General features: G+C 38.4%; 1 protein-coding gene across 1 annotated transcript; it reads left to right on the top strand.

Moving 5' to 3' along the window:
- Positions 1-7,487: 7,487 nt before the first annotated feature.
- On the top strand, positions 7,488-20,994 carry GMFB (glia maturation factor beta). The gene is given in 8 exon segments (XM_012451018.2): positions 7,488-7,590; positions 12,050-12,146; positions 13,878-13,927; positions 14,612-14,661; positions 15,117-15,199; positions 15,911-15,984; positions 17,297-17,362; positions 17,364-20,994. Coding segments are annotated over 8 exon segments (465 nt in total). The 5' UTR covers positions 7,488-7,587; the 3' UTR covers positions 17,406-20,994.
- The last annotated feature ends 1,703 nt before the right edge of the window (positions 20,995-22,697 follow it).

Below are 22,697 nucleotides of genomic sequence, written 5' to 3'. Positions count from 1 at the left end.
CTCCAGCGTGGCAACAGAGCCAGATTCTGTCTCAAGAAAGAAAAAAGAAAAGAATAAAGAAGGTAAAATCTTATAAGGGAAATGAAACAGTAGAAATGGGGCTTGGCTTCAGCTCACCCACACTAGAGCATTTTTTTTTTATTGTATTTGGGCTCTGGGGTACATGTGCACATCCTGCATCCTGCAGGATTGTTCATAGGTACATACATGCCATGGTGGTTTGCTGTCTCCATCCCCACCCCCACCTCATTGCCTACATCAGGCATTTCTCCCAGTGTTATCCCTCCCCATCCTCCCCACCCCCCTTGCTGTCCCTCCCCTCCCTTCCCCTACACTCCCCCCACCCAGCCCTGTGAGTGTTTTTCCCTTTCCTGTGCCCAAGTGTTCTCATTGTTCATCACCCATCTATGAGTGAAAACATGCAGTGTTTAGTCTTCTGTTCTTGTGTCAGCTTGCTGAGAATGATGGTTTCTAGATTCATCCATGTCTCTACAAAGGACAAGAACTCATCATTTTTTATGGCTGCATAGTGTTCCCTGGTGTATATGTGCCACATTTTCCCTGTCCAATCTATCACTGATGGGCATTTGGGTTGGTTCCAGGTCTTTGCTATCGTAAACAGTGCCGCAATGAACATACACGTGTGTGTGTCTTTATAATAGAATGATTTATAATCCTTTGGGTATATACCCAGTAATGGGATTGCTGGGTCAAATGGAATTTGTATTTCTAGATCCTTGAGGAATTGCCACACTGTTTTCCGTAATGGTTGAACTAATTTATACTCCCACCAACAGTGTAAAAATGTTTCTTTTTCTCCACATCCTCTCCAGCATCTGTTGTCTCCAGATTTTTTAATGATTGCCATTCTAACTGGCGTGAGATGGTATCTCAATGTGGTTTTGATTTGCATTTCTCTAATGACTAGTGATGATGAGCATTTTTTCATATGTTTGTTGGCTGCATATTTGTCTTCTTTTGAAAAGTGTCCGTTTGTATCCTTCACCCACTTTTGAATGGGTTTGTTTTCTTTTTTCTTGTAAATCTGTTTTGGTTCTTTGTAGATTCTGAATATTAGCCCTTCGTCAGATGGGTAGATTGCAAAATTTTTTTCCCATTCTGTTGGTTGCTGGTTTACTCTAATGATTTTTTCTTTTGCTATGCAGAAACTCTTAAGTTAAATTAGATCCCATTTGTCTATTTTGGCTTTTGTTGCCATTGCTTTTGGTGTTTTAAACATGAAGTCCTTACCTGTGCCTATGTCCTGAATGGTGTTGCCTAGGTTTTCTTCTAGGGTTTTTATGGTGTTAGGTCTTGTGTTCAAATCTTTAATCCATCTGGAGTTAATTTTTGTATAAGGTGTAAGGAAGGGGTCCAGTTTCAGCTTCCTGCATACAGCTAGTCAGTTTTCCCAACACCATTTATTAAACAGGGAATCCTTTCACCATTGCTTGTTTTTGTCCAGTTTATCAAAGATCAGATGGTTGTAGATGTGTGGCATTGCTTCCGAGGCCTCTGTTCTGTTCCATTGGGCTCTGTTTTGGTACCAGTACCGTGCTGTTTTGATTACTGTAGCCTTGTAGTATAGTTTGAAGTCACGTAGTGTGATGCCTCCAGCTTTGTTCTTTTTGCTTAGAATTGTCTTGGCTATGTGGGCTCTCTTTTGGTTCCATATGAAGTTTAAAGTGTTTTCTTCCAGTTCTGTGAGGAAGATCAATGGTAGCTTGATGGGGATAGCATTGAATCTATAGATTACTTTGGGCAGTATGGCCATTTTCACAATATTGATTTTTCCTAACCATGAGCATGGAATGTTTTTCCATCTGTTTGTGTCCTCTCTTATTTCCTTGATCAGTTGTTTGTAGTTCTCCTTGAAGAGATCTTTTACATCCTTTGTTAGTTGTATTCCTAGGTATTTTATTCTCTTTGTAGCAATTGTGAATGGCAGTCCGCTCATGATTTGGCTCTCTGTTTGTCTGTTATTGGTGTATAGGAATGCCTGTGATTTCTGCACATTGATTTTGTATCCTGTGACTTTGCTGAAGTTGCTTATCAGCTTAAGGAGGTTTTGAGCTGAGATGATAGGGTCTTCTAAATATACGATCATGTTGTCTGCAAATAGGGACAATTTGACTTCTTCTTTTTCTAATTGAATACTGTTTATTTCTTTTTCTTGCCTAACTGCTGTGGCTAGAACTTCCAATATTATATTGAATAGGAGTGGTGAGAGAGGGCATCCTTGTCTAGTGCCAGTTTTTAAAGCGAATGCTTCTAGTTTTTGCCCATTCAGTATTATATTGGCTGTGGGTTTCTCATAAATAGCTTTATTGTTTTGAGTTACGTTCCATTGATATCTAGTTTATTGAGGGTTTTTAGCATAAAGGGCTGTTGAATTTTGTCGAAGGTCTTCCCTGCATCAATTGAGATAATCATGTGTTTTTTGTCTTTTGTTCTGTTTATGTGGTGAATTACATTTAGAGATTTGCGTATGTTGAATCAGCCTTGCATCCCCGGGATGAAGCCTACTTGATCATGATGGATAAGCTTTTTGATGTACTGTTGGATTCAGTTTGCCAGTATTTTATTGAAGATTTTTGTGTCAATGTTCATCATGGATATTGGCCTGTAGTTTTCTTTTTTAGTTGTATCTCTGCCAGATTTTGGTATCAGGATGATGTTGGTCTCATAGAAAGAGTTAGGGAGGATTCCCTCTTTTTGGATTGTTTGGAATAGTTTCAGAAGGAGTGGTACCAGCTCCTTTTTGTATGTCTGGTAGAATTTGGCTCTGAACCTGTCTGGACCTGGACTTTTTTGGTTGGTAAGCTATTAATTGCTGCCTCAACTTCAGACCTTGTTGTTGGTCTATTCAGTGTTCAACTTCTTGGCTTAGTCTTGGAAGTGTGCAAATGTCCAGGAATTGATCCATTTCTTCCAGATTTACTGGTTTATATGCATAGAGTTGTTTGCAGTAATCTCTGATGGTGGTTTGTATTTCTGAGGAATCGGTGGTGATCTCCCAAATGTTGTTTTTTATTACATCTATTTGATTCTTCTCTCTTTTCTTTTTTATTAGTCTAGCTAGCAGTCTGTCTATTTTATTGATCTTTTAAAAAAACCAGCTCCTGGATTTATTGATTTCTTGAAGGGTTTTTTGTGTCTCTATCTCCTTCAGTTCTTCTCTGATCTTAGTTATTTCTTGTCTTCTGCTTGCTTTTGAGTTATTTTGATCTTGCTCCTCTAGCTCTTTCAATTTTGACAATAGGGTGTTGATTTTAGATCTTTCCTTGTTTCTCATGTGGGCATTTACTGCTATAAATTTCCCCCTAAACACTGCTTTAAATGTGTCCCATAGGATCTGGTACGTTGTGTCTTCATTCTCGTTGGTTTCGAAGAACATTTTTATTTCTGCCTTTGTTTCATTGTTTATCCATTAGTCATTCAGGAGCAAGTTATTCAGTTTTCCATGTGATTGTGCAGTTTTGAGTGCTTTTCTTAATCCTGAGTTCTCATTTGATTGCACTGTGATGTGAGACTGTTATGATTTCCATTCTTTTGTATTTGCTGAGGAGTGATTTACTTCCAATTATGTGGTCAATTTTAGAGTAAGTGCGATGTGGTGCTGAGAAGAATGTATATTCTGTGGATTTTGGGTGCAGTGTCCTGTAAATGTCTATTAGGTCTGCTTGGTCCAGATCTGTGTTCAAGTCCTGGATATCCTTGTTGACTTTCTGTCTCATTGATCTGTCCAATATTGTTAGTGGAGTGTTAAAGTCACCCACTATTATTGTGCAGGAGTCTAAGTCTCTTTGTAGGTAATTAAGAACTTGCTTTATGTATCTGGGTTCTCCTGCATTGGGTGCATATATATTTAGGATAGTTAGCTCTTCTTGTTGTATTGATCCTTTTACCATTATGTAATGACCTTCTTTGTCTCTTTTGCTCTTTGTTGGTTTAAAGTCCGTTTTATCAGAGACTAGGATTGCTACCCCTGCTTTTTTTTGCTCTCCATTTGCTTGGTAAATCTTCTTCTATCCATTTATTTTGAGTCTATGTGAGTCTTTGGATGTGAGATTGGTCTCCTGAATACAGCACACTGATGGGTCTTGACTTTTTATCCAGTTTGCCAGGCTGTGACTTTTGATTGGGGCATTTAGGCCATTTACATTCAATATCAATATTGTTATGTTTGAATTTGATCCTGCCATTTTGTTACTGGCTGGTTGTTTTGCCTGTTAGTTGATGTGGCTTCTTCATTGTGTTGTTGTTCTTTACCATTTGGTACATTTTTGCAGTGGCTGATACTGGTTGTTCTGTTCCCTGTTTAGTACTTCCTTCAGTAGCTCCTATAAGGCAGGTCTTGGAGCAACGAAATCTCTCAGCAATTGCTTGTCTGTAAAGGATTTTATTTCTCCTTTACTTACGAAGCTTAGTTTGGCCGGTTTATAAAATTCTGGGTTGAAAGTTCTTTTCTTTAAGAATATTGAATATTGGCCCCCACTCCCTTCTAGCTTGTAGGGTTTCTGCTGAGAGATCCGCTGTGAGTCTGATGGTCTTTCCTTTGTGGGTAACCCAACCTTTCTCTCTGGCTGCCCTTAGGATTTTTTCCTTCATTTCAACCCTGGTGAATCTGACAATTATGTACCTTGGAGTTGCCTTTCTTGAGGAATATCTTTGCGGTGTTCTCTGTATTTCCTGGATTTGAATGTTGACCTGCCTTGTTAGGTTGGGAAAGTTTCTCTTGGATAATATCTTGAAGAGTGTTTTCCAACTTGGATTCATTCTCCCCATCACATTCAGATACGCTGATCAAGTGTAGATTAGGTCTTTTCACATAGTCCCATAGTTCTTGGAGGCTTTGTTCATTTTTTTTTCACTCTTTTTTCTCTAATCTTGCCTTCTTGTTTTATTTCATTGATTTGATCTTCTATTTCTGATATCCTTTCTTCTTCTTGATCGATTCAGCTGTTGAAACATTTATGCCTCGCAAAGTTCTTGTGCTGTGTTTTTCAGCTCCATCAAGTAATTTATGTTCTTCTCTAAGCTGGTTATTCTAGTTAGCATTTCGTCTAACCTTTTCTCAAGTTCTTAGTTTCTTTGCATTGGGTTGAACATGGTCTTTTAACTCAGAAAAGTTTGTTATTACCCACCTTCTGAAGCCTGCTTCTGACAATTCGTCAGATTCATTCTCTGTCTTTTTTTGTTCTCTTGATGGTGAGGAGTTGTGATCCCTGGGAGGAGAAGAGGTGTTCTGGTCTTCTATGGTTTCATCCTTTTTGCGCTTTATTTCCCCCATCTTGGTGGATTTATGTCCCTTTGATCTGGTTTCAGGAGGAGTCTCTGAGTGGACTTTTTCTTCTATTGAGGTTGGAGCTGTATCTTTTTTGGCCTATATAGGGCATTGCTGGGCTCTCTTGAGTTCAGTCAGGTCCTTCCCTGGTGTTTGTTTGCAGGTGGGATTGGCCCTGCCTTCCCAATGGCATCTCTCCCAGAGCTCGATCTTCCTGGTTGGGTTCAAACTGGTGTATTTGCTGCCTAACTCTATAACAAGGGCTTCAGTTTGAGTTCTGTGGAGGTGGGGCCTCCCAGGCCTTATGGTCTGTTTCCCTGCTTTCAACTCTGCCTCCCCCTGTGGGATGGTCCAGCCCGTTGGCATTAGTCCAAACTTCCGCCCAGGTCTGTGTGACAACTTGCCGCCCCTGGTGGGAGCCGCTGCTCAGATTTGCATAGACTACGGTGCCCCACTGTCTGGCAGGGCTCTTGTGGACCGTGGGTTGTATGAGGGATGAGGTAAGCACAGGATCCGAATTAGACCACTGAGGGGGTGAAGTCCCCCCTCCTCCAAATCAGCTGCACGTTTCAGATGGGGACATGCCACCTGCTCTTGATTTGGCCCCCAGGTGGCTCTCACCCTGTGGAGTCTTCCCTGGGCTATTTTCAGTACCATATCAGTCCCACCGAAATGTTTGGAATTTTGAAGTCCTCTAGCCCTCTGCATCTCATTTGCTGGGAGCTGCATTCCAGTGTTACCTTCTCTCCACCGTCTTGGCGCCCCTCCCTCACTGGAGCATTGTTTTTCATGCATCCCCACTTGTTTCCCACGCCTCTACATTACTGCTAATAGTCCTTTTACTTAAAGAATTCCAGCGACTGGCCTTAGGAGATAATCAAGGTTGCAGAATGTCCCACCTCAAGAAGGAATGTTGAACAATTGATTCACAGCCTTGTTGCCACAAACCAGACCATCGGTGGCCCATTATTCAAGACAATGCTTGCAAACAGATAATGCTGACCTGCATAATCTACTCCTAATTTGTTGTGCTCTTTCTGGAAAGTCAGTCAGGGAATTCTCTCACTCTCTTATGCTGCCTCCCTTATGTCCTGGCATAAGCTCCAATGAAACCTTGTCTGGAGAAACTATTTGTCCTCAGGTCAATTTGCATTGAGAGACCAAGAACCCATGGTCATAACAAAATGAGGTACTGCCCCAGGCAGTTTGTTTTATTGAAGGCACCTGTTGAATCCTAGAGCCTAAACTTTAGTTCTCCCAAATCACTTTCTTCAAGTATTCAATACTGGACTTGTTCCACTAAGTCTGCATCTGGGACAAAGACTTCTAGATATTCGCTTAGGCAGTGGCCCATAAGAGTGCTCGTTGAAACGCAAATCATCATTCAATCATACTTCAGTAAATAACTTGTATGGCAAAAAGAGATGGGCGTGGTGACTGACGCCTGTAATCCCAACACTTTGGGAGGTGCGCAGGAAGATTGCTTGTGGCCAAGAGTTGGAGACCAGCCTGGGCAAAAAAGGGACACCCTATCTCTACAAAAAATTAAAAGATTAATTGGGTGTGTGGTGGCACGTGCCTGAAGTCCCAGCTACTCGGGAGGCTGAGGTAGGAGGATTGCTTGAGCCCAGGAGTTTGAGGCTGTGAGCTATAACTGTGCCACTGCACTCTATCCTGGGCAACAGAGAGAGACCCTGTCGAGAGAGAGAGAGAGAGAGAGAGAGAGAGAGAGACAGACAGACAGAGACAGACAGAGACAGACAGAGACAGAGAGAGGGGCGCTGTCGGGGGGGAAATGTATCAACCAAGCACTGGAAGGCGGCAGTGGTCAGAGGTGGGGTTCTGGAGAGGGTGGGAAGAAAGGAGGGGTGTGCCTAGATTTGAGGGAGATCAAATTTGGAAGGTAGGCTGCGGTCAGTACACACATTTACCATTGAAATCATTAGTGTCAACCATGATCATGCTGTCAGAGCCTGAAGACTGTTAAAACGGTGTGGAGAATTGGCATGGCTTTTAAGTACACACCTCGGGTTTGTTTCTCACTTGCAGCCAGGCAGAGCATCCTCCTCTAGAGGGCGTAAGGGAAAAAAAAAAAAAAAAAAAAAAAAAGGCAGGCGCTCGCGTTCTGGCAAAGTTTGAGCCGCGCCTCCTGCCGTCCGCCATCACGTGCCGGCCCGCCAAGGCTGCGTTGATAGGTGGGGGCGACTGGGCCCGGCACCGGGCAGGAAGGGAGGCGGCCACCGAGCCATTCTGAAAGGCGCCCGAGTGAAGGCGACAGGCAGCTGACGGCCGGAAGGAAAATGGTGAGTTGCCGCTGGGAGGGCGGGGGTCGGAGGGCTGGGCGAGCCGGCCAGCCAGGCTTTCCTGATTTCCGGAGCCGGCAGCGGCGGGCAGCGCCCAGGAGGGGTCGGCGACCGCTTCCTTCCTGGCGGCTGGTCGGTGCCCACAGCCAGAGACTTGGCCTCCGCCACCGCGCCTCAGGGCAGCATTTTCTAGCCGGGCCCGGGGTAGACCCGCCCAGCGGGGTGCGGCCACGAGCCGGCGGGTAAGGGGGAGCCTCGCCAGGCCCTTCTGGATGGAGAGCTTCAGCTTCTGAGCTGTAGATCGGAGGGAAAGGGGTCTGCCCCATCGGAGGACTCCCCCAAATCCCGCTTTTCTTGCCAGGGCCGTGACCAGGTCCCAAGGGTTGATGGGCTCCTAGCATCTTCCACCTGGCGGCGTTTCGGGGGAGGACTCGAATTCTGATTGAATTCTCTCGGCCTCGCCTAAGGCTTCTTTCTGTGTGCTCCCTTCCCTAGCCTCGCACAGAGGATTTCTCCTTATCTTTGCTTTTTCTATGGCAGTTGGAAACCTTTCAACCCAAAGCTTTGGCCCTGGGCCTTAAAGTAATTGTCAGAAGCTTTAGTTTTGTTGGTTCCGGGGGCTATGGCTTCTGTTCTTATATGGGCTGGACCCCAAGCATAAAAATAAAGTGGAGAATTAAATAAATCGCCATCAAGGATCTTTTGATCTATCCCATCAGGTTTTTAAGTATGCGTAAATTTCATTAGAAACAACAACAAAACACTACTTTCTGACCATCTACTCAATTCCCAACCCACTTTTATCAAGTAGATCTTGTCATGGTCGCTGAATCCAATGGATTCTTTTCAGTTTTCGTCTTTTCTGACCTTTCAGCTGCATTCCAGAGTGTTAAACGCTCATTTTTGAAGCATTTTCTTCATTCTTCCCCCTTGGCTTCTGGGATACAGAACTCCTCCTACTTCTCCTATTGGTCTATCTATTTCTCCTGCAGACTATTCTCCTTTCCCTGGACAATACTCGAAGGAGTCCCAGGCTTTATCATAATCCATCATTTTCCATTCTGTATTCTTTATCCTAAACTATGGCCTCATTTACCACCTATTTTCAGATTACATGTAAATTTGCAGCTCAGAACACCTGGCTTCTGAGATCCAGTCCAGATCTATATGTCCTTTTTTGAGATGGAGTTTCACTCTTATTGCCCAGGCTGGTGTGCAATGGTGCGATCTCGGCTCACCGCAACCTCCGCCTGCCGGGTTCAATTCAAGCTATTATTCTGCCTCAGCCTACCAAGTAGCTGAGATTACAGGGATGTGCTACCACGTCTAGCTAATTTTGTATTTTTGGTAGAGACGGGGTTTCACCATGTTAGTCAGGCTGGTCTCGAACTCCTGACTTCAAGTGATCCACACACCTAGACCTCCCAAAGTACTGGGATTACAGGCGTGAGCCACCGCACCCGGCCCCAGAGCTATATATTAATATTTCAGTATTAAGTTAACATCCCATGGGAAGCTTTTCCCCCATTTGGGCACCATCAAAGCCACCTCAGTTTGTCAATAGAACTCGTGCTCTTTCTCCTCAAACCTGGTCTCTGTCAGTGTTCCTTAACTCAGTGAAAGTTTGTGTCATTCAATCTGTTATACAAGCCAGACGCCTAGGAGTTATCTTGGTAACCCTTTTTTTCCTCACCCACACCCCACCCCGACCCCCAATTTCCAATCTGCCACCACCTCCTTTGTAGTGGTTAAGAGAGTGAGTTAAGATAGGCTTGCCTGAGTTGAATCCTGGCTCCACTAACTGTGTAATTGGGGAAAGATACTTAACCTCTCTAAACCTTAGTTTCTTGCAAAATGGGAGTAATAATAGTATCTGTTTCATGAGATTGTTTTGAGCATGAAGGGAAATCTATGTAAAGGATATAACACAGTGTTTCTCTCATAGGCTCTGATACATGTTAACTATTATTAGGACTAAATTGGAATTTTTTTGCTATTGAGTTGTTTGAGATCCTTACATCTTCTGGTTATTAATTACTTGTTGAGTGGAGAGTGCAGTTTTTTCTCCCATTCTGTAGATTGTCTCTTCACTCTTGTTTTCTTTCTTCTCAGAAGCTTTTTAGCTTGATGTAATCTCATTTATCTATTTTGCTTTAGTTGCCTGTGCTTTTGGGTCTTACTCAAAAAAATCTTTGCCCAGACCAATGTCCTGAAGCATTTGCCCAATGTTTCCTTCTAGTGGTTTCATAGTTTCACATCTTACGTTTAAGTCTTTAATCTATTTTGATTTGATTTTTGTATATGCTGAGAGTTGGGGGTCAGGTTTTATTCTGCATATAGATACCCAGTTTTCCTAGCACCATTTGTTGGAGAGCATGTCCTTTCCCCAGTGTATGTTTTTGGCATCTTTGTCTAAAATGAGTTGGTTGTAAATGTGTGGATTTACTTCTGGGTTCTCTATTCTGTTTTGTTGGCCTGTGTGTGTGTGGTTTTATGCCAGGATCATGCTGTTTTGGTTACTATTGTTTTGAAGTATATTTTGAAGTACCGTGATACCTTCAGCTTTGTTCTTTTTGCTCAGGGTTGCTTTGGCTATTCACAGTCTTTGTGGTTCCTTACAAATTTTAGGATTGTTTATTTCTCTTAAGAATGTCATTGGTATTTTGATCAGGATTGCATTGAATCTGTAGATCACTTTGGGGTAGTATGGACATTTTAGCAATGGTATAATCCATGAGTTTGGAATATCTTTCCATTTTTGTATGTCCTCCTCAATTTCTTTCATCAGTGTTTTATGATTTTCATTGTAGAGATCTGTCACTTCTTTGGTTAAATTTATTTCTAGATTTTGTTGTAGCTATTGTAAATGAGATTGCTTTCTTGATTTCTTTTTCAGATTGTTTCTCGTTGGTGTATATGAATATGTAATTTATCAGCTCTAACAGTTTTTTTTTTTAATGCAGTCTTTAGCTTTTCCTAATTATAAGATCATGTTGTTGTAAACAAGGATAATTTGACTTCTTTTTTTCTAACTTGGATGCCTTTTATTTCTTCTCTTCCCTAACTGCTCTGGCTAGGACTCCCAGTACTGTGTTGAATAAAAGTGTGCACTTGGGCATCCAGAACTTAGAGGAAAGGCTTTCAGTTTTTCCCCATTTAGTATGCTGTCAGCTATGGGTTTGTCATATATGGCTTTTATTGTTTTGAGGTATGTTTTTTCTATACCCAATTTGTTGAGGGTTTTTATCATGAAAGGATTTTGAATTTTATAAAATGTTTTTTCAGCATCTCTTGAAATGATATGATTTTTGTTCTTGAATCTGTTAATGTAATGTATCACATTTATTGATTTGCTCTTGCATCCCTGGGACAAATTCCACTTGATCATGGTGGATGATCTTTTTAATGTGTTGTTGAATCTGGTGGTCTAATATTTTGGTAAGGGTTTTTGCATCTGTGTTCATCAGAGATATTGGCCTATAGTTTTCCTTTTTTGTTGTATACTTGTCTGGTTGTGGTATCAGGGTAATTCTGGTCTTGTAGAACGAACCTGTTGGTATTTTTTTCCCCTTCAATTTTTTGGAATAGTTTGAGTAGAAGTGGTATTTTAAATCTTTGGTAGAATTCAGCAGTGAAGCCATCAGATTCTGAGCTTTTCTTTGATGGGAGACTTTGTTACTGTTTCAGTCTTATTACCCATTATTGGTTTGTTCAGTTTCTCTATTCGTGGTTCAGTCTTGGTAGGTTCTGTGTGTCCAAGAAGTTATCCATTGCTTCCAGGTTTTCCATTTTATGGGAGTATAGTGTTCATAATAGTCTCTAATGATTCTTTGTATTTCTGTGGTATCAGTTGCAGTATTTTTTTTTTGTCTCAGCTTTTATTTCTTTTGCACATTCTTAGTAGCTCCTTTTAATATCTCCATAGTTATTTAATTATAATATAAAATGTTATTGGTCTTAATTCTGATTATAATATGAAATGTTACTGGTCTTTATTCTTAGGAGGTTTTTTAACACTTTCGTTGCTTGTTTTGTTTTTGTTCCCTGTAATTGTGAGGACGAAAACGAATTTATTAATTCTAAGTGTAATCAGATTATTTTCCTGTTCTTCCTTCACTGTATAAAAACAGTACGCTTGCCTTACGTTCTAACAGCAGACAGTGATTCTTGACTTTCCCCATATTCTTCTCTTCTTCTCCAATTCTGATGACATTGTACATTATTATGTGAATGGTTTTTGAGACATTCATTAGCCAAAGAGAAAGTTAAAGTATACTTTAAAGTCCTTTTATGTGTTCACATATTTTACTTTAATGCATTCACTTAATTGGCGTTTGTGAATGTCAGTGTGCATTATGAAGGTATTAGGTTTTATAACTAACATGATATATATTGTACATAAAACATGTAATATATTGAAGTCCTGGCATTTTATATGTATGTGTTTTTTCTTTTATAGAGTGAGTCTTTGGTGGTTTGTGATGTTGCTGAAGATTTAGTGGAAAAGCTGAGAAAGTTTCGTTTTCGCAAAGAAACGAACAATGCTGCTATTATAAGTAAGCTAAAAGTGATTGCCTCCAAGTTACATGTTCTTAGTTTGTTTTTAATCTTGTAACTACATTGAATGAACTGAACCTTTGGAACGCAATGTTACTTCTTCTGTTTCATTGCCACCTTTAGATCACTTTAAAAAATAAGTAACAGCTAATTCTAATGTCACGAAACAGAGGTGGATTGTCCCACCTTCCCCATAGTTCTCCTCTCAGCTGCCTGTACAGCTCTGGAGGTGGTCATCTTGGTCACTTGGGTAATGAGGATTTCCATTTGCAGTGACCCATCCAACCCATCCTTCTTGGGGGACTAAAAATAACCTGGCCAGGCCAGGCACAGTGGCTCATGCCTGTAATCACAGCACTTTGGGAGGCCGAGGTGGGCAGATCACAAAGTCAGGAGAGCAAGACCATCTTGGCCAACCTGGTGAAACCCCGTCTCTACTAAAAATATAAAAATTAACTGGACGTGGTGGTGCATGCCTGTAATCTCAGCTACTCAGGAGGCTGAGGCAGGAAATCGCTTAAATTAGGGAGTCGGAGGTTGCAGTGAGCCGAAATCATGCCACTGCACACCAGCCTGGGCAACAAGAGCGAAACTCCACCTCAAAAAAAAAAAAAAAAGCCTGTCCATTCATCCTCAAACAGAAACCTTTGCCTACATCTAAAATGGCCAAGTTCAGCATTGTGTGCACAGTGACTTTGTACATTATTCCAGTTGTCGACGTGAACTCTGGTTTCAGGGAGAGTACTTTTAAGTGGCACTGTCTTCTGAAAATGGAAAAAGTTATTTGCATATTGCTTCTCCCACTGTGAGCTATATCTGACATTATGCAGATTTCCGTTGTATTCATAGGCAGAATTTAATATGTAGGTAGTGATTTAGAAAGATGGAGGAAATATGAGGGGGTGAAAATGTAAAATTCTAGAGACCATGCTTAGCAGAGATGCATCTGGCAGATGTGATTTAACCAGAGGTCATGACAACTTGTCATGAATTCTGATTTCATTATAAATAAATACTACAATGTCGTCATATAGTTCTTCAAAGTGAAAATGTGTGTTTGTGCCATTTTGCTGCAAAAGCTGAAGCTATTTGAGATTATATTATATCTCACAGGATTTACTATGAAATTGGTGCAAAACCAAACAGGATCAACTTTGCCAGACTAACAGGAAAGAATAGAGGCATAGAGTATCTAAACTTATTTTGATTTAGCTTTGGATTACATTAGACATAGTTGAATGTAGATATCACTTCTACTTAGTTATTCACTTTCTCAGAATAATAATACTGTGCCACGAAATCCTGACCTTGGAGAAGCCAGGAATTTTGAGGTTTCTCTGTTCTGATCCCTGATCAGGCACTTTTTCTCTTGCAGTTCTGACCATGTTGCATATAGACCAGTCTCAATCATAGTCACCATTTCAGACTTTTTCTTATTATCTAGGAAGTTGCATTTGAGTTACAGAGTTATTCATATATACAGGAAATGTAAGAAATTGACGTAAAGTTCTAAATAAGCAAGCTAGGTATTGGGAATTATGGGTAAAAGCTGACAGTTTGAAAAGCCAAGCTAACTAATCAAATATAAACTAAAACTGTGAATGAGTTATATACTTGTGTTTCTTGATGTTTTAATTTTAGATGTTTGAAAAAAGGCTGAGATTGTGTGGGTTGGGTAGCTCAAGGTCGCATTAGAATCTCAGCTTACTCATACTCGATTTTTATTTTAGTGAAGATTGACAAGGATAAGCGCCTGGTGGTACTGGATGAGGAGCTTGAGGTTTGTTCAATGAACTAAATACGGTTTTATAGTTAAGTAATTATTATTATTCAAAAGATGCTATATTAGTTACATGTGCTTCCAAAGTGAGTCTTGAACCTCCTTTAAATACACGTTCATTATGCATGAAAAGCATGTGCTAATTGTGTAGTATGTTATGTTGCTAATTTAACTACCTTCTTTAAAAGCATTAGTGAAGTACCATTATTAGTGGTATAAGTTGGGGTTATATAACTAGTAAGAAGTGAGTCAACTTTATAACTTGCTTGTAAGTTGCTTGACTAGTACTTAAAACCCTGCAATTTAAGTATTTAGTTTGTCAAATTAAGTAACTAGAGTGAAAATAATTCAATTCTTTTTTCTGAAGTCAGATGTTGTTGTTTCCGCTAAAATATTGGCTTATGTCATTCAGAATTTCCTGACAGCTGGAACATAAGCATAGAATCTGCGCCTCCCAGCCCCATATTTAGTTAATAAATGGAACTAAACCAAGGGGGCAGAAGGAGGCTTCTGTTGGATTGAGAATTTAGTAACCTGAGTTTATGTGTAATTTCGTAAGATAAAATTTTACTTTGTAGCATGTGGTAATAGATATGTAACTGTTAGTAGAATGGGTGATTGGTGTATCTTTTAAGGACTTATGGGTAAGAAAATGTTTGAATGTTGCTTTCTCTGTGGTGCCAGGGCATTTCACCAGATGAACTTAAAGACGAACTACCTGAACGACAACCTCGATATCCTTTTCTTAGTGCTTTAAAAGATTGATTTTCTTTAGTGGTCAGACTTGTTTGTGAACTCATTTGTTAAATGCCTAAAAGTATCCTTCTGTGTCATGATCACAGTCAAATTAAAATATGTATGCATATATTGGATTAAGAAAAATGAAAGATTGGTTTATTTGTGAGATGAATAATTTTCTTTTTTAAATGATTTCCTTTATTATGTGTACGATAAAAATTGAGAAGAAAATAATCCGTATTAAGCCTGGACTTTAAAAAGTTTTTTTTTTTTTTTGTGAGATTATGTGATTTTTTAACTTATCCTTGGGACTCCTTTAATTTTGTGGAAAGATAATAATGAAGGTGTGGCCTAAAAGAATAGGATAGAAACCTGCAGCTCAGTAGCTTCCAGGTGTTGGTAAATACCTGTCTCAGAGCAGTAACTTTAGTTTCTTTAACTTGAGAAAAACCTTCATTGTGTATAGTTATAAATATCAACATGACGATGGAAGAGTTTCATATCCTCTGTGCTTTATTTTCTCCAGTCCTGTTGGTAAGTGAATTTCTTTAAATAATGCATATTTGGCATAGATCCAATTCAGCCATTTCATACTAGACAAATTTTATGCTGTTTTTAAAGATGGACAATGTTGAATAACTTAAATTGAGGACAGTCTGTGTCTGTATGTGTCCTTGCGCCTGTGTGCACGCATCCCTAGAAAGAATGAAGCATCATCTCTTAGAACTTACATTCTTAGGATACATTTCTAGATGTGTAATTGCTGACTCAAATCATACATATATTTTAAGGATTTTGAAACGTAATGACATTTTAAGATATCAGAAGTACTTTACTTTTATATTTTAATCTTTTATCAGAAACTTCTATCAGAGCAGATCTCCCTGCCCCACTGGTCCACTACCATCCCAAAACCTTTTATATTTTAGTCATCCATAAAATTGATCTTGATATTTAGTGTCAAAGTGAAGATAATGCAGAAAGTTTTTAATTGTTTGCAGGGCTCTAAAAGTCAGAATCTACAAATGTCTAGAATCTTTATTTTTACCAAACTGTAGATTTATTTACGACTTAACTGTCTCTTTCTGTAGGCAGTGTGCAATGTAGGGCTCAAAATACAACCCATATACATTCTGTAAACTCAATAGAAATCTAAAATATGTCATTTTAAAAAATAAAAATAATTATAACCCATAACTTTCTTAAAATCTGTGTCTGATTTCTACCCTCATCTCTCTTTTCCAGGATGTAAGCCTGAACAACAGATGATGTATGCTGGGAGTAAGAATAAGCTAGTCCAGACAGCTGAACTAACCAAGGTGGCATTTGTATTTGACTTACTTGTTGAGATAATGTTTTCCTTTAGAATATAGAGCAATAGCTAACATAGTCAAAAGGGGTATTTTTTAAATACAGATGAAGTTAGTTAGCCAAAGTCTTTTAGTAACTGGAAATAGAATGAGATAGAAGTGTTTGAACCAAAGTGTTTTTTGGATAAGTTGGTTGGAAGAAATCACATTCAAAATATAGGCAGTTTTAAAAAGCCACTGCAACTATTAAATCTACTGAGAGTTATTTTATCTGCCATAAGATAATTTCTAATAGGTTAAGGTCACCATTGAAGCTTCTTGGAGTCTTTTACTTAATCTGAAATGAACCAAGTTCTGTGCTGGAATTCACTATTATGCAGTTAATTGTATTGTTTCCAAATATAAAATTGTTAAGAATATTAATAAAGTTAGAACATTCTATTTTATATGAGAACTTGCTTTAAGATTTAATATGTCCCTATTTTATGATATTTTTGAAGGTTAAAGGTAAGAGAGGTACTTGGCTCTCAAACTTTATTTAACTTCTTCATATTAGTTTGAGTTGAAAAATATATACACTTAAGGTTTTGAAATAGAATGTTATATTACTTAAACTATATAAACAATATTCCCTTTCAAGTTTTATTTTAAGAACAGTGTCAGTATTTTCTTCTTAGGTGCTTAATCATCAACTCTGGAATGCCTTTAAGTGCCCTCTGCTATTTCCCCTCAGCCCATATGATTGTGACCACCACTTTATAGACATTACTTTTTCCTAATTTGTGTAACACAGGAACACTGGAGTTGCTCTAACAATTTGGGTGGTTAAGAAGGAGCTGTTAAGAGTCTCAAGTCTGTTCTAACCCTGGGCATGCCCTACAGTGCTGGAGTTGAGTTACTTTTGCAGTTAATCTTATTGAATCCTTACAACAGCTCTGTGAGATATTCTGTGGATGGGAAACCCAGAGGATGAATGAGTTGCTCAGGGTTGCATAATGGTAAATTTAGACAGAGCTAGGATTTAGCTCTGTCTAGGACTTATGATTCACATCTGGCTCCAAATCCCATTCTTTCTGCTGTAATACGTTGTTTTTCTTTAGCCGTTATACTTTTTGGGCCTAATTCAGATTCTTGTTAGAGATTTGTGGCTGATCTCCAACCCCATCTGATATTTCCATTTGACATTCAGACTCCAGAAGACCAGCATATGTTCCTCAGACTCAAATATATAATGTGTTTGCCTTTTCTTTCTTTTTTTTTTTTTTTGGAGTATCAAAGTATGACTTAAGTTTTTTTTTTGTTTGTTTGTTTGTTTTTTAAGGTATTTGAAATAAGAAATACCGAAGACCTAACTGAAGAATGGTTACGTGAGAAACTTGGATTTTTCCACTAATGTGAACTTCTGTGTTTTTAAAGTATTTATGTATTAACCTTACCATACTGGAACCAGACATAAATACTTATTTATGCCTAAAAATGCACTGTTACTTACAGTTTGTTTCCTGCAGTAAAGAAAAATTCTTCATTTGTGCAAAGTTTGAACAAAGAGGAAATCATCTTCATAGTAATGAAACTTTGTAAAATGTCTCCTTATTTTGGTAATTGTTAGGTGGACTATTTTTCCCCAGGGACTTTTTGCACTCTTGTGACTAATTTCTATAACTTAAGGTTCAGAATTTGTTACTATTTACAGACACCATTGGAGAGTGGATATATTAGATTGTGAGAGACAACAGTTGCCTCCTTTTGACAAATACTGGATATTAGCAGTTTATTTATGAAAATAGCATATTATCACTTGTCAAATCATTGAAATTAATTTGGGGTCAAAGACTTGAATGACCCAGGATTGAGCCATGAATAATTTACTGTAGTGTAACCTGCATTACAAGTACATTGATCAATTCTGTATCTTCTTTGGTTCCTCTATCTTTTTAATCTAGTGTAGGAACTATGTTCATCAATCACTCATTTTTAAGGTCAGGAAGTTAGATTTTATGATAGAGTTATGACTGTTAGCTTTTCTCCTTATGGAAAATAGCATCTTAGTCTTAGAAATTGGTGGATTATAATAATCAAGGGCTTCGTTTCTTTTATGTCATTTCTAGACAGTTTTGAATCTAGGTTAATAACACTTATTTATAAAGCACCTCTTAATGTCCTGTGAACGCTAATTATTTTAAATGTGTTAATACTGTGCCTTTGATTTGTTAGCTTTAAAGTTAGTTTAAGACTTTTACACTGCCAGTATTCCAGATTTGGTGAAATTAATACTTTTTTAAAGGGTCCAAATAAAATAATTTTCTAATGTGTATATCTGAAATTTGTAATAAAGTCAACTTCATATTTTAAAAATTCCAACTATCTGCTTGCAATGGTGAATATATGGCAGTTGAGAGTTATAATTTTGGGTATGCTTGTGATTAGTTTTGTGCCATAGGAAAAAATTATCTTAAAACTTTGGCCATAGTTAATAACATTAACACATCAATAGAAATCACATCTGAATTCAAATCAGAGTCAGAAGATACTCTGAACTGGATGCCTGAATAGTTAACTAAACCAGTCTTGTTAGATGATGGTATTCTTGGCATAGAGCAAGGATTCTGCTATTTGGCATACTTGTAAAAACAAATGTATAAGTAACCATTGAACATTAATTTGATAATAGGTCTAGAGACTAAAGGCTAACTAAATTTTGTGAGTGAATTCTTATCTTAGTCATCTCAAATCTAGCAAAATTTAAATTTTGGCATGTTTTCCATTCATATGTTCTTTGCATTTTATTTTTGAGGTTTCTGTGAGAAGTAAAGATAGTTGGAATTTTCATGATATTGAATAGAACATCTTCTGTTCCCAACACTGTTTGGCTTCACTAATTTAGAAGTCAGGAAGCAATAGAAAGTTGGAGATGAGGAAGTGCTAGAGTAGGTGTTTGTTTTGGTTCTTGGAGGGAAATGATTCTTTATTCCAATTTCCAGAAAGAGAGACAGAGAGAGATTGAGAACTCACCCAGGAAGTTTAAGAATTCTTTAAACAGGTATTTTGATATTGGAGAGTAACATGCATATAATTCTGTAGAAATGCAAATGTAATTCAAGTGAGTGCAGAGTGTTTTTAATATTTTTGAATGAAGGAAATGAGATTTTGTTTTACTTGGTTTGCAGGAATAAGAGAAACTAGTGCTGCAAGAATGTGTTTTTTAAGGAACTTAATGAAGTTCCTTATTTTGTCTTGCATGTTTTAGTTTTGTTTATTTTTAAACTTGGAGGTCCTCCATAATGTCAGATAATATTAACCTGTCATACATTAGAACTTTTAGTTCCCCTACTCTCTTTAACAGGAGCAAAGAGCTGTGATAAACCATGCCTTTTTGAGCGTGTCTGACTCCTAATCAGTAACATGTTTTTTGCAAGACAACAGATTGAGGTTAGAGGATCAGTAGAACATTTTTATTCCATCTGTCCAATGGGGAGATTTACAAATCCCATGCTCTAAAGTGTTCTCAAACATTTGTGTAGATTTCCCTTTCATCTTAATAGATTTTGCATTGTTCTTTTCAAGTTGTTTCCTATTTAGTGTCTTTTTTCTACCATCCCCCAAATAATAACTCCAGACTTCATAATTCCAGTTTTTACATTCTGTATCTTTCTGGTACAACCATTCCCATTCAGCCTTAAAACTTAACCTTTCCTTTTAGGCAGCAACTTTTTTCCTGGGACCCTCCTGCGTGGTCTTCTCAGTCAGTGTTAGTTTTGAAATTGTTGGCCCTCCATAAGTTCTGCATAGTATCTAATGTCAAAATAGAACCAACTGGTAATCACAGTATTATTTAGTGTGGTTTCCATAACAACAAAAATACACATGAAGAAAACTTCTCAGGTTACTATGCTGAAATTCCAAAATGTCTGAGTTTTGAATAGTGATCACTTTGTTCTGGTATTCATGCAATTACATTAGGAAGAAAGTTGGTTGATTGTTTTTGTTTAATTGACTTCTAAAATAAATGTTCAAATTGTCTAGCTCTAAAAGTTTACTAAATGCCTTGTGCAGTTAAACATGCTCTTGTTTAAGAGTGTGTTGCTAAATTTTTTTACTGTCATTACTAAATAATCTGTGTGGCAAAATGTGTGTCAGCACTTTTCCCTCCCTTTTTATCTCCTATTTTCAGGAGTCAAAGGTAGCCATAAACTGTATCCTTGTCTGACACTTTAGCTAAAAATTTCCAGTTAGGGGAGTTTATTGCCAAATTAAATTTGGCTGTTTCCCCCCCAGTCCATACTGATATTAAGGAAGGTGTACTTAAAAAATGTTTGGATTACTTTTAAAACCTGAGCAATGTCATTAATCCATATCTGGACTAGTGATGAATAGATATTTTCATAAGAGTTTAAATGCTGATATTTGGTGGAAGTAGAGAGTAACTCATATTCTGTCAATTCAAGTATTACTATGGTTGCTTTCCCTGTTTGTTTGATAGACTGATAGTACTGGAATCTATAGCGTTTGAGCCATTACAACTTTTGTGAGGATGTGTTTCACACATTTCTGGACAAATCTTATTTTGTATTTCTGGAAGAATGTAATAATCTTCTAGGCCACTTAAAACCAATGGTCCCAAGCTGAATATTCTTGAGAAATTTGTTTTTATTATGCCATTTGACATTTCAAATCAGTGCTCATATACAGTAAACTTGTGATAGAAATTGTATTATCTTGCTTTTTGAAGTATAATTCATATAATTACTTGAATATTGTTTGCGATCATTAACATGCCAGGGCAGTTCCCATTGATTTAGATGGTCCAATATAATCTCATTCAGGAGGCTTGAAACATTAATGGTTTAGTCCTGTGAATTTTAACAGTTCTCTGTCATCGTTCAACAAAACCAACAACTGGCACAACTTCTTAAGCTGTGGTTTCAGTCTCTGCTAGTTCATATTGCATGTTTATTTTGGACAGTCTTTTGTTAAGCATGGTGCTTGTACTGGTTTAAATAAAATGTTAACATTAAAAGACTTCTAGATTTTCTTTTTTTAACTCACCTCTTTCCCCCTTTGGAGTTACTGGCACTTACCTGGCTCAGTTTGTGTGAGCCACAAACTTTATCTGGACAAACTGAGAGGCAAAAGAAACAAGAGTCATTTGGCAGCTTGTGGAAGGAAAAGATAATCAGGCTATAAAAATTTCTAAACCTTGGTCTGATGCGAAAGTGTAGAAAATGTCAGTGAACAATAGTAGGGACAGAGAGAGCTATTTCAAATGATGAATGCTTGCTTTCAAAGGGAGAGTTAGAATTAGGAGAGCTGTGTTCTTCCTAAGAAATCAAATTAAAGGGTTTTTTTTTTAATTGAATATAGTTTATCACTATGTATTCAATACTCATTGGCAACCCACCCTACCTTTATTACCAACTTTACCATATGGTATGTATTAATAGGTGTCTACTAAATGAATACAAATCACTAACACATAGTTTTTAGTTTGCCATTTACTTCTGTGGTACTCACAATTTGTTATGATTGTAAAAGGAGTAGTTTATGCCTTCCTGTCTTCAAGAATTTCGCAAGGAGGATTGGCCCAAGCATGGAAACATTTATATCTTTCTTATTTCTCAAATTTAGCCACCTACCTATTCAAACAGCCAGCTCTTAAATTTTTTCACCTTCACTAAAGAATATCTATTGTCTTTTTGTCCTTTTCACTTTTCAGCAACAAAAGCGTTTGTAAGCACTTCGCCTCAGAGCATGGGCACATTCTTGTAACCACCCAATGGGTTCTCGTTGCCCACTGCCCAGACAGAGCCAATCTATTAAGACAGGAGAACTGCAGTCAAGAGTTTTTAATTCACACAGACCTGGCTGTATGGAAGACCTGAGTTTTATTATTACCCAAATCAGTGGTCCCGTCTGGGACTGGAGATTTTAAGGATAATTTGGTGGGTAGGGGGTTGGGAGGTGAGTGCTGATTGGTCGGATCAGAGATGAAATTGTAGGGGGTCAAATGGGCTTTTCTTGGTGTCTTCTGTTCCTAGGTGGGATCATAGAACTGGTTGAGCCAGATTACTCACCACAGGCTCAACCCTGTGGTACTTCAGCACATAGGGTCTGCAAAATATCTCAAGCACCGATCTTACGTTTTACAACACTGATAGTATCCCTAGGAACAATTTGAGAGGTTCCGGAATCATGCAGCCTTGCCTGCGGTGACTTCTAAACCATAATTTCTAATCTTGTAGTGGCTAATTTATTAGTCCTACAAAGGCAAACTGGTTCCTAGGCAAGAAGGGAGGTTTGTTTCACGAAAGGGCTGTTACCATCTTTGTTTCAAAGTTAAACTATAAACTAAATTCTCCCCAAAGTTAGCCCATTCCCAGGAATAAACAAGGACAGCTTGGAGGTTAGAAGCAAGATGGAGTTGGTTAGATCAGACAGACCTCTTTCACTGTCATAATTTTCTCATCGTTAGAATTTTCACAAAGGCAGTTCCATTTGCATGAGGGTACACCCTGCGTGGATATTGTATCCTTGCAGAGTGTAGTTTTAGCTATGTTGGGGAGCCAGTTAGATTAAAGATGTCACTGCTGAGCACTAGGGAGTTTTCACAGATAATCCTCTTATCTTCTACTTGAGATCCGCTTCCAGGCTATGTGAAAGCTCTCTGCTGAGGTTGCTGGCCTCTTAATTATAGGAAAGAAAGAATGCCTTGGTGGCATCCAAAT

This window comes from Aotus nancymaae, unplaced genomic scaffold, assembly GCF_030222135.1.
Source record: "Aotus nancymaae isolate 86718 unplaced genomic scaffold, 86718_ANA_hifiasm-v0.15.2.pri h1tg000062l, whole genome shotgun sequence".
In the NCBI taxonomy this organism is placed as follows: Eukaryota; Metazoa; Chordata; class Mammalia; order Primates; family Aotidae; genus Aotus; species Aotus nancymaae.
This window is presented reverse-complemented; position numbering and strand designations above follow the sequence as displayed.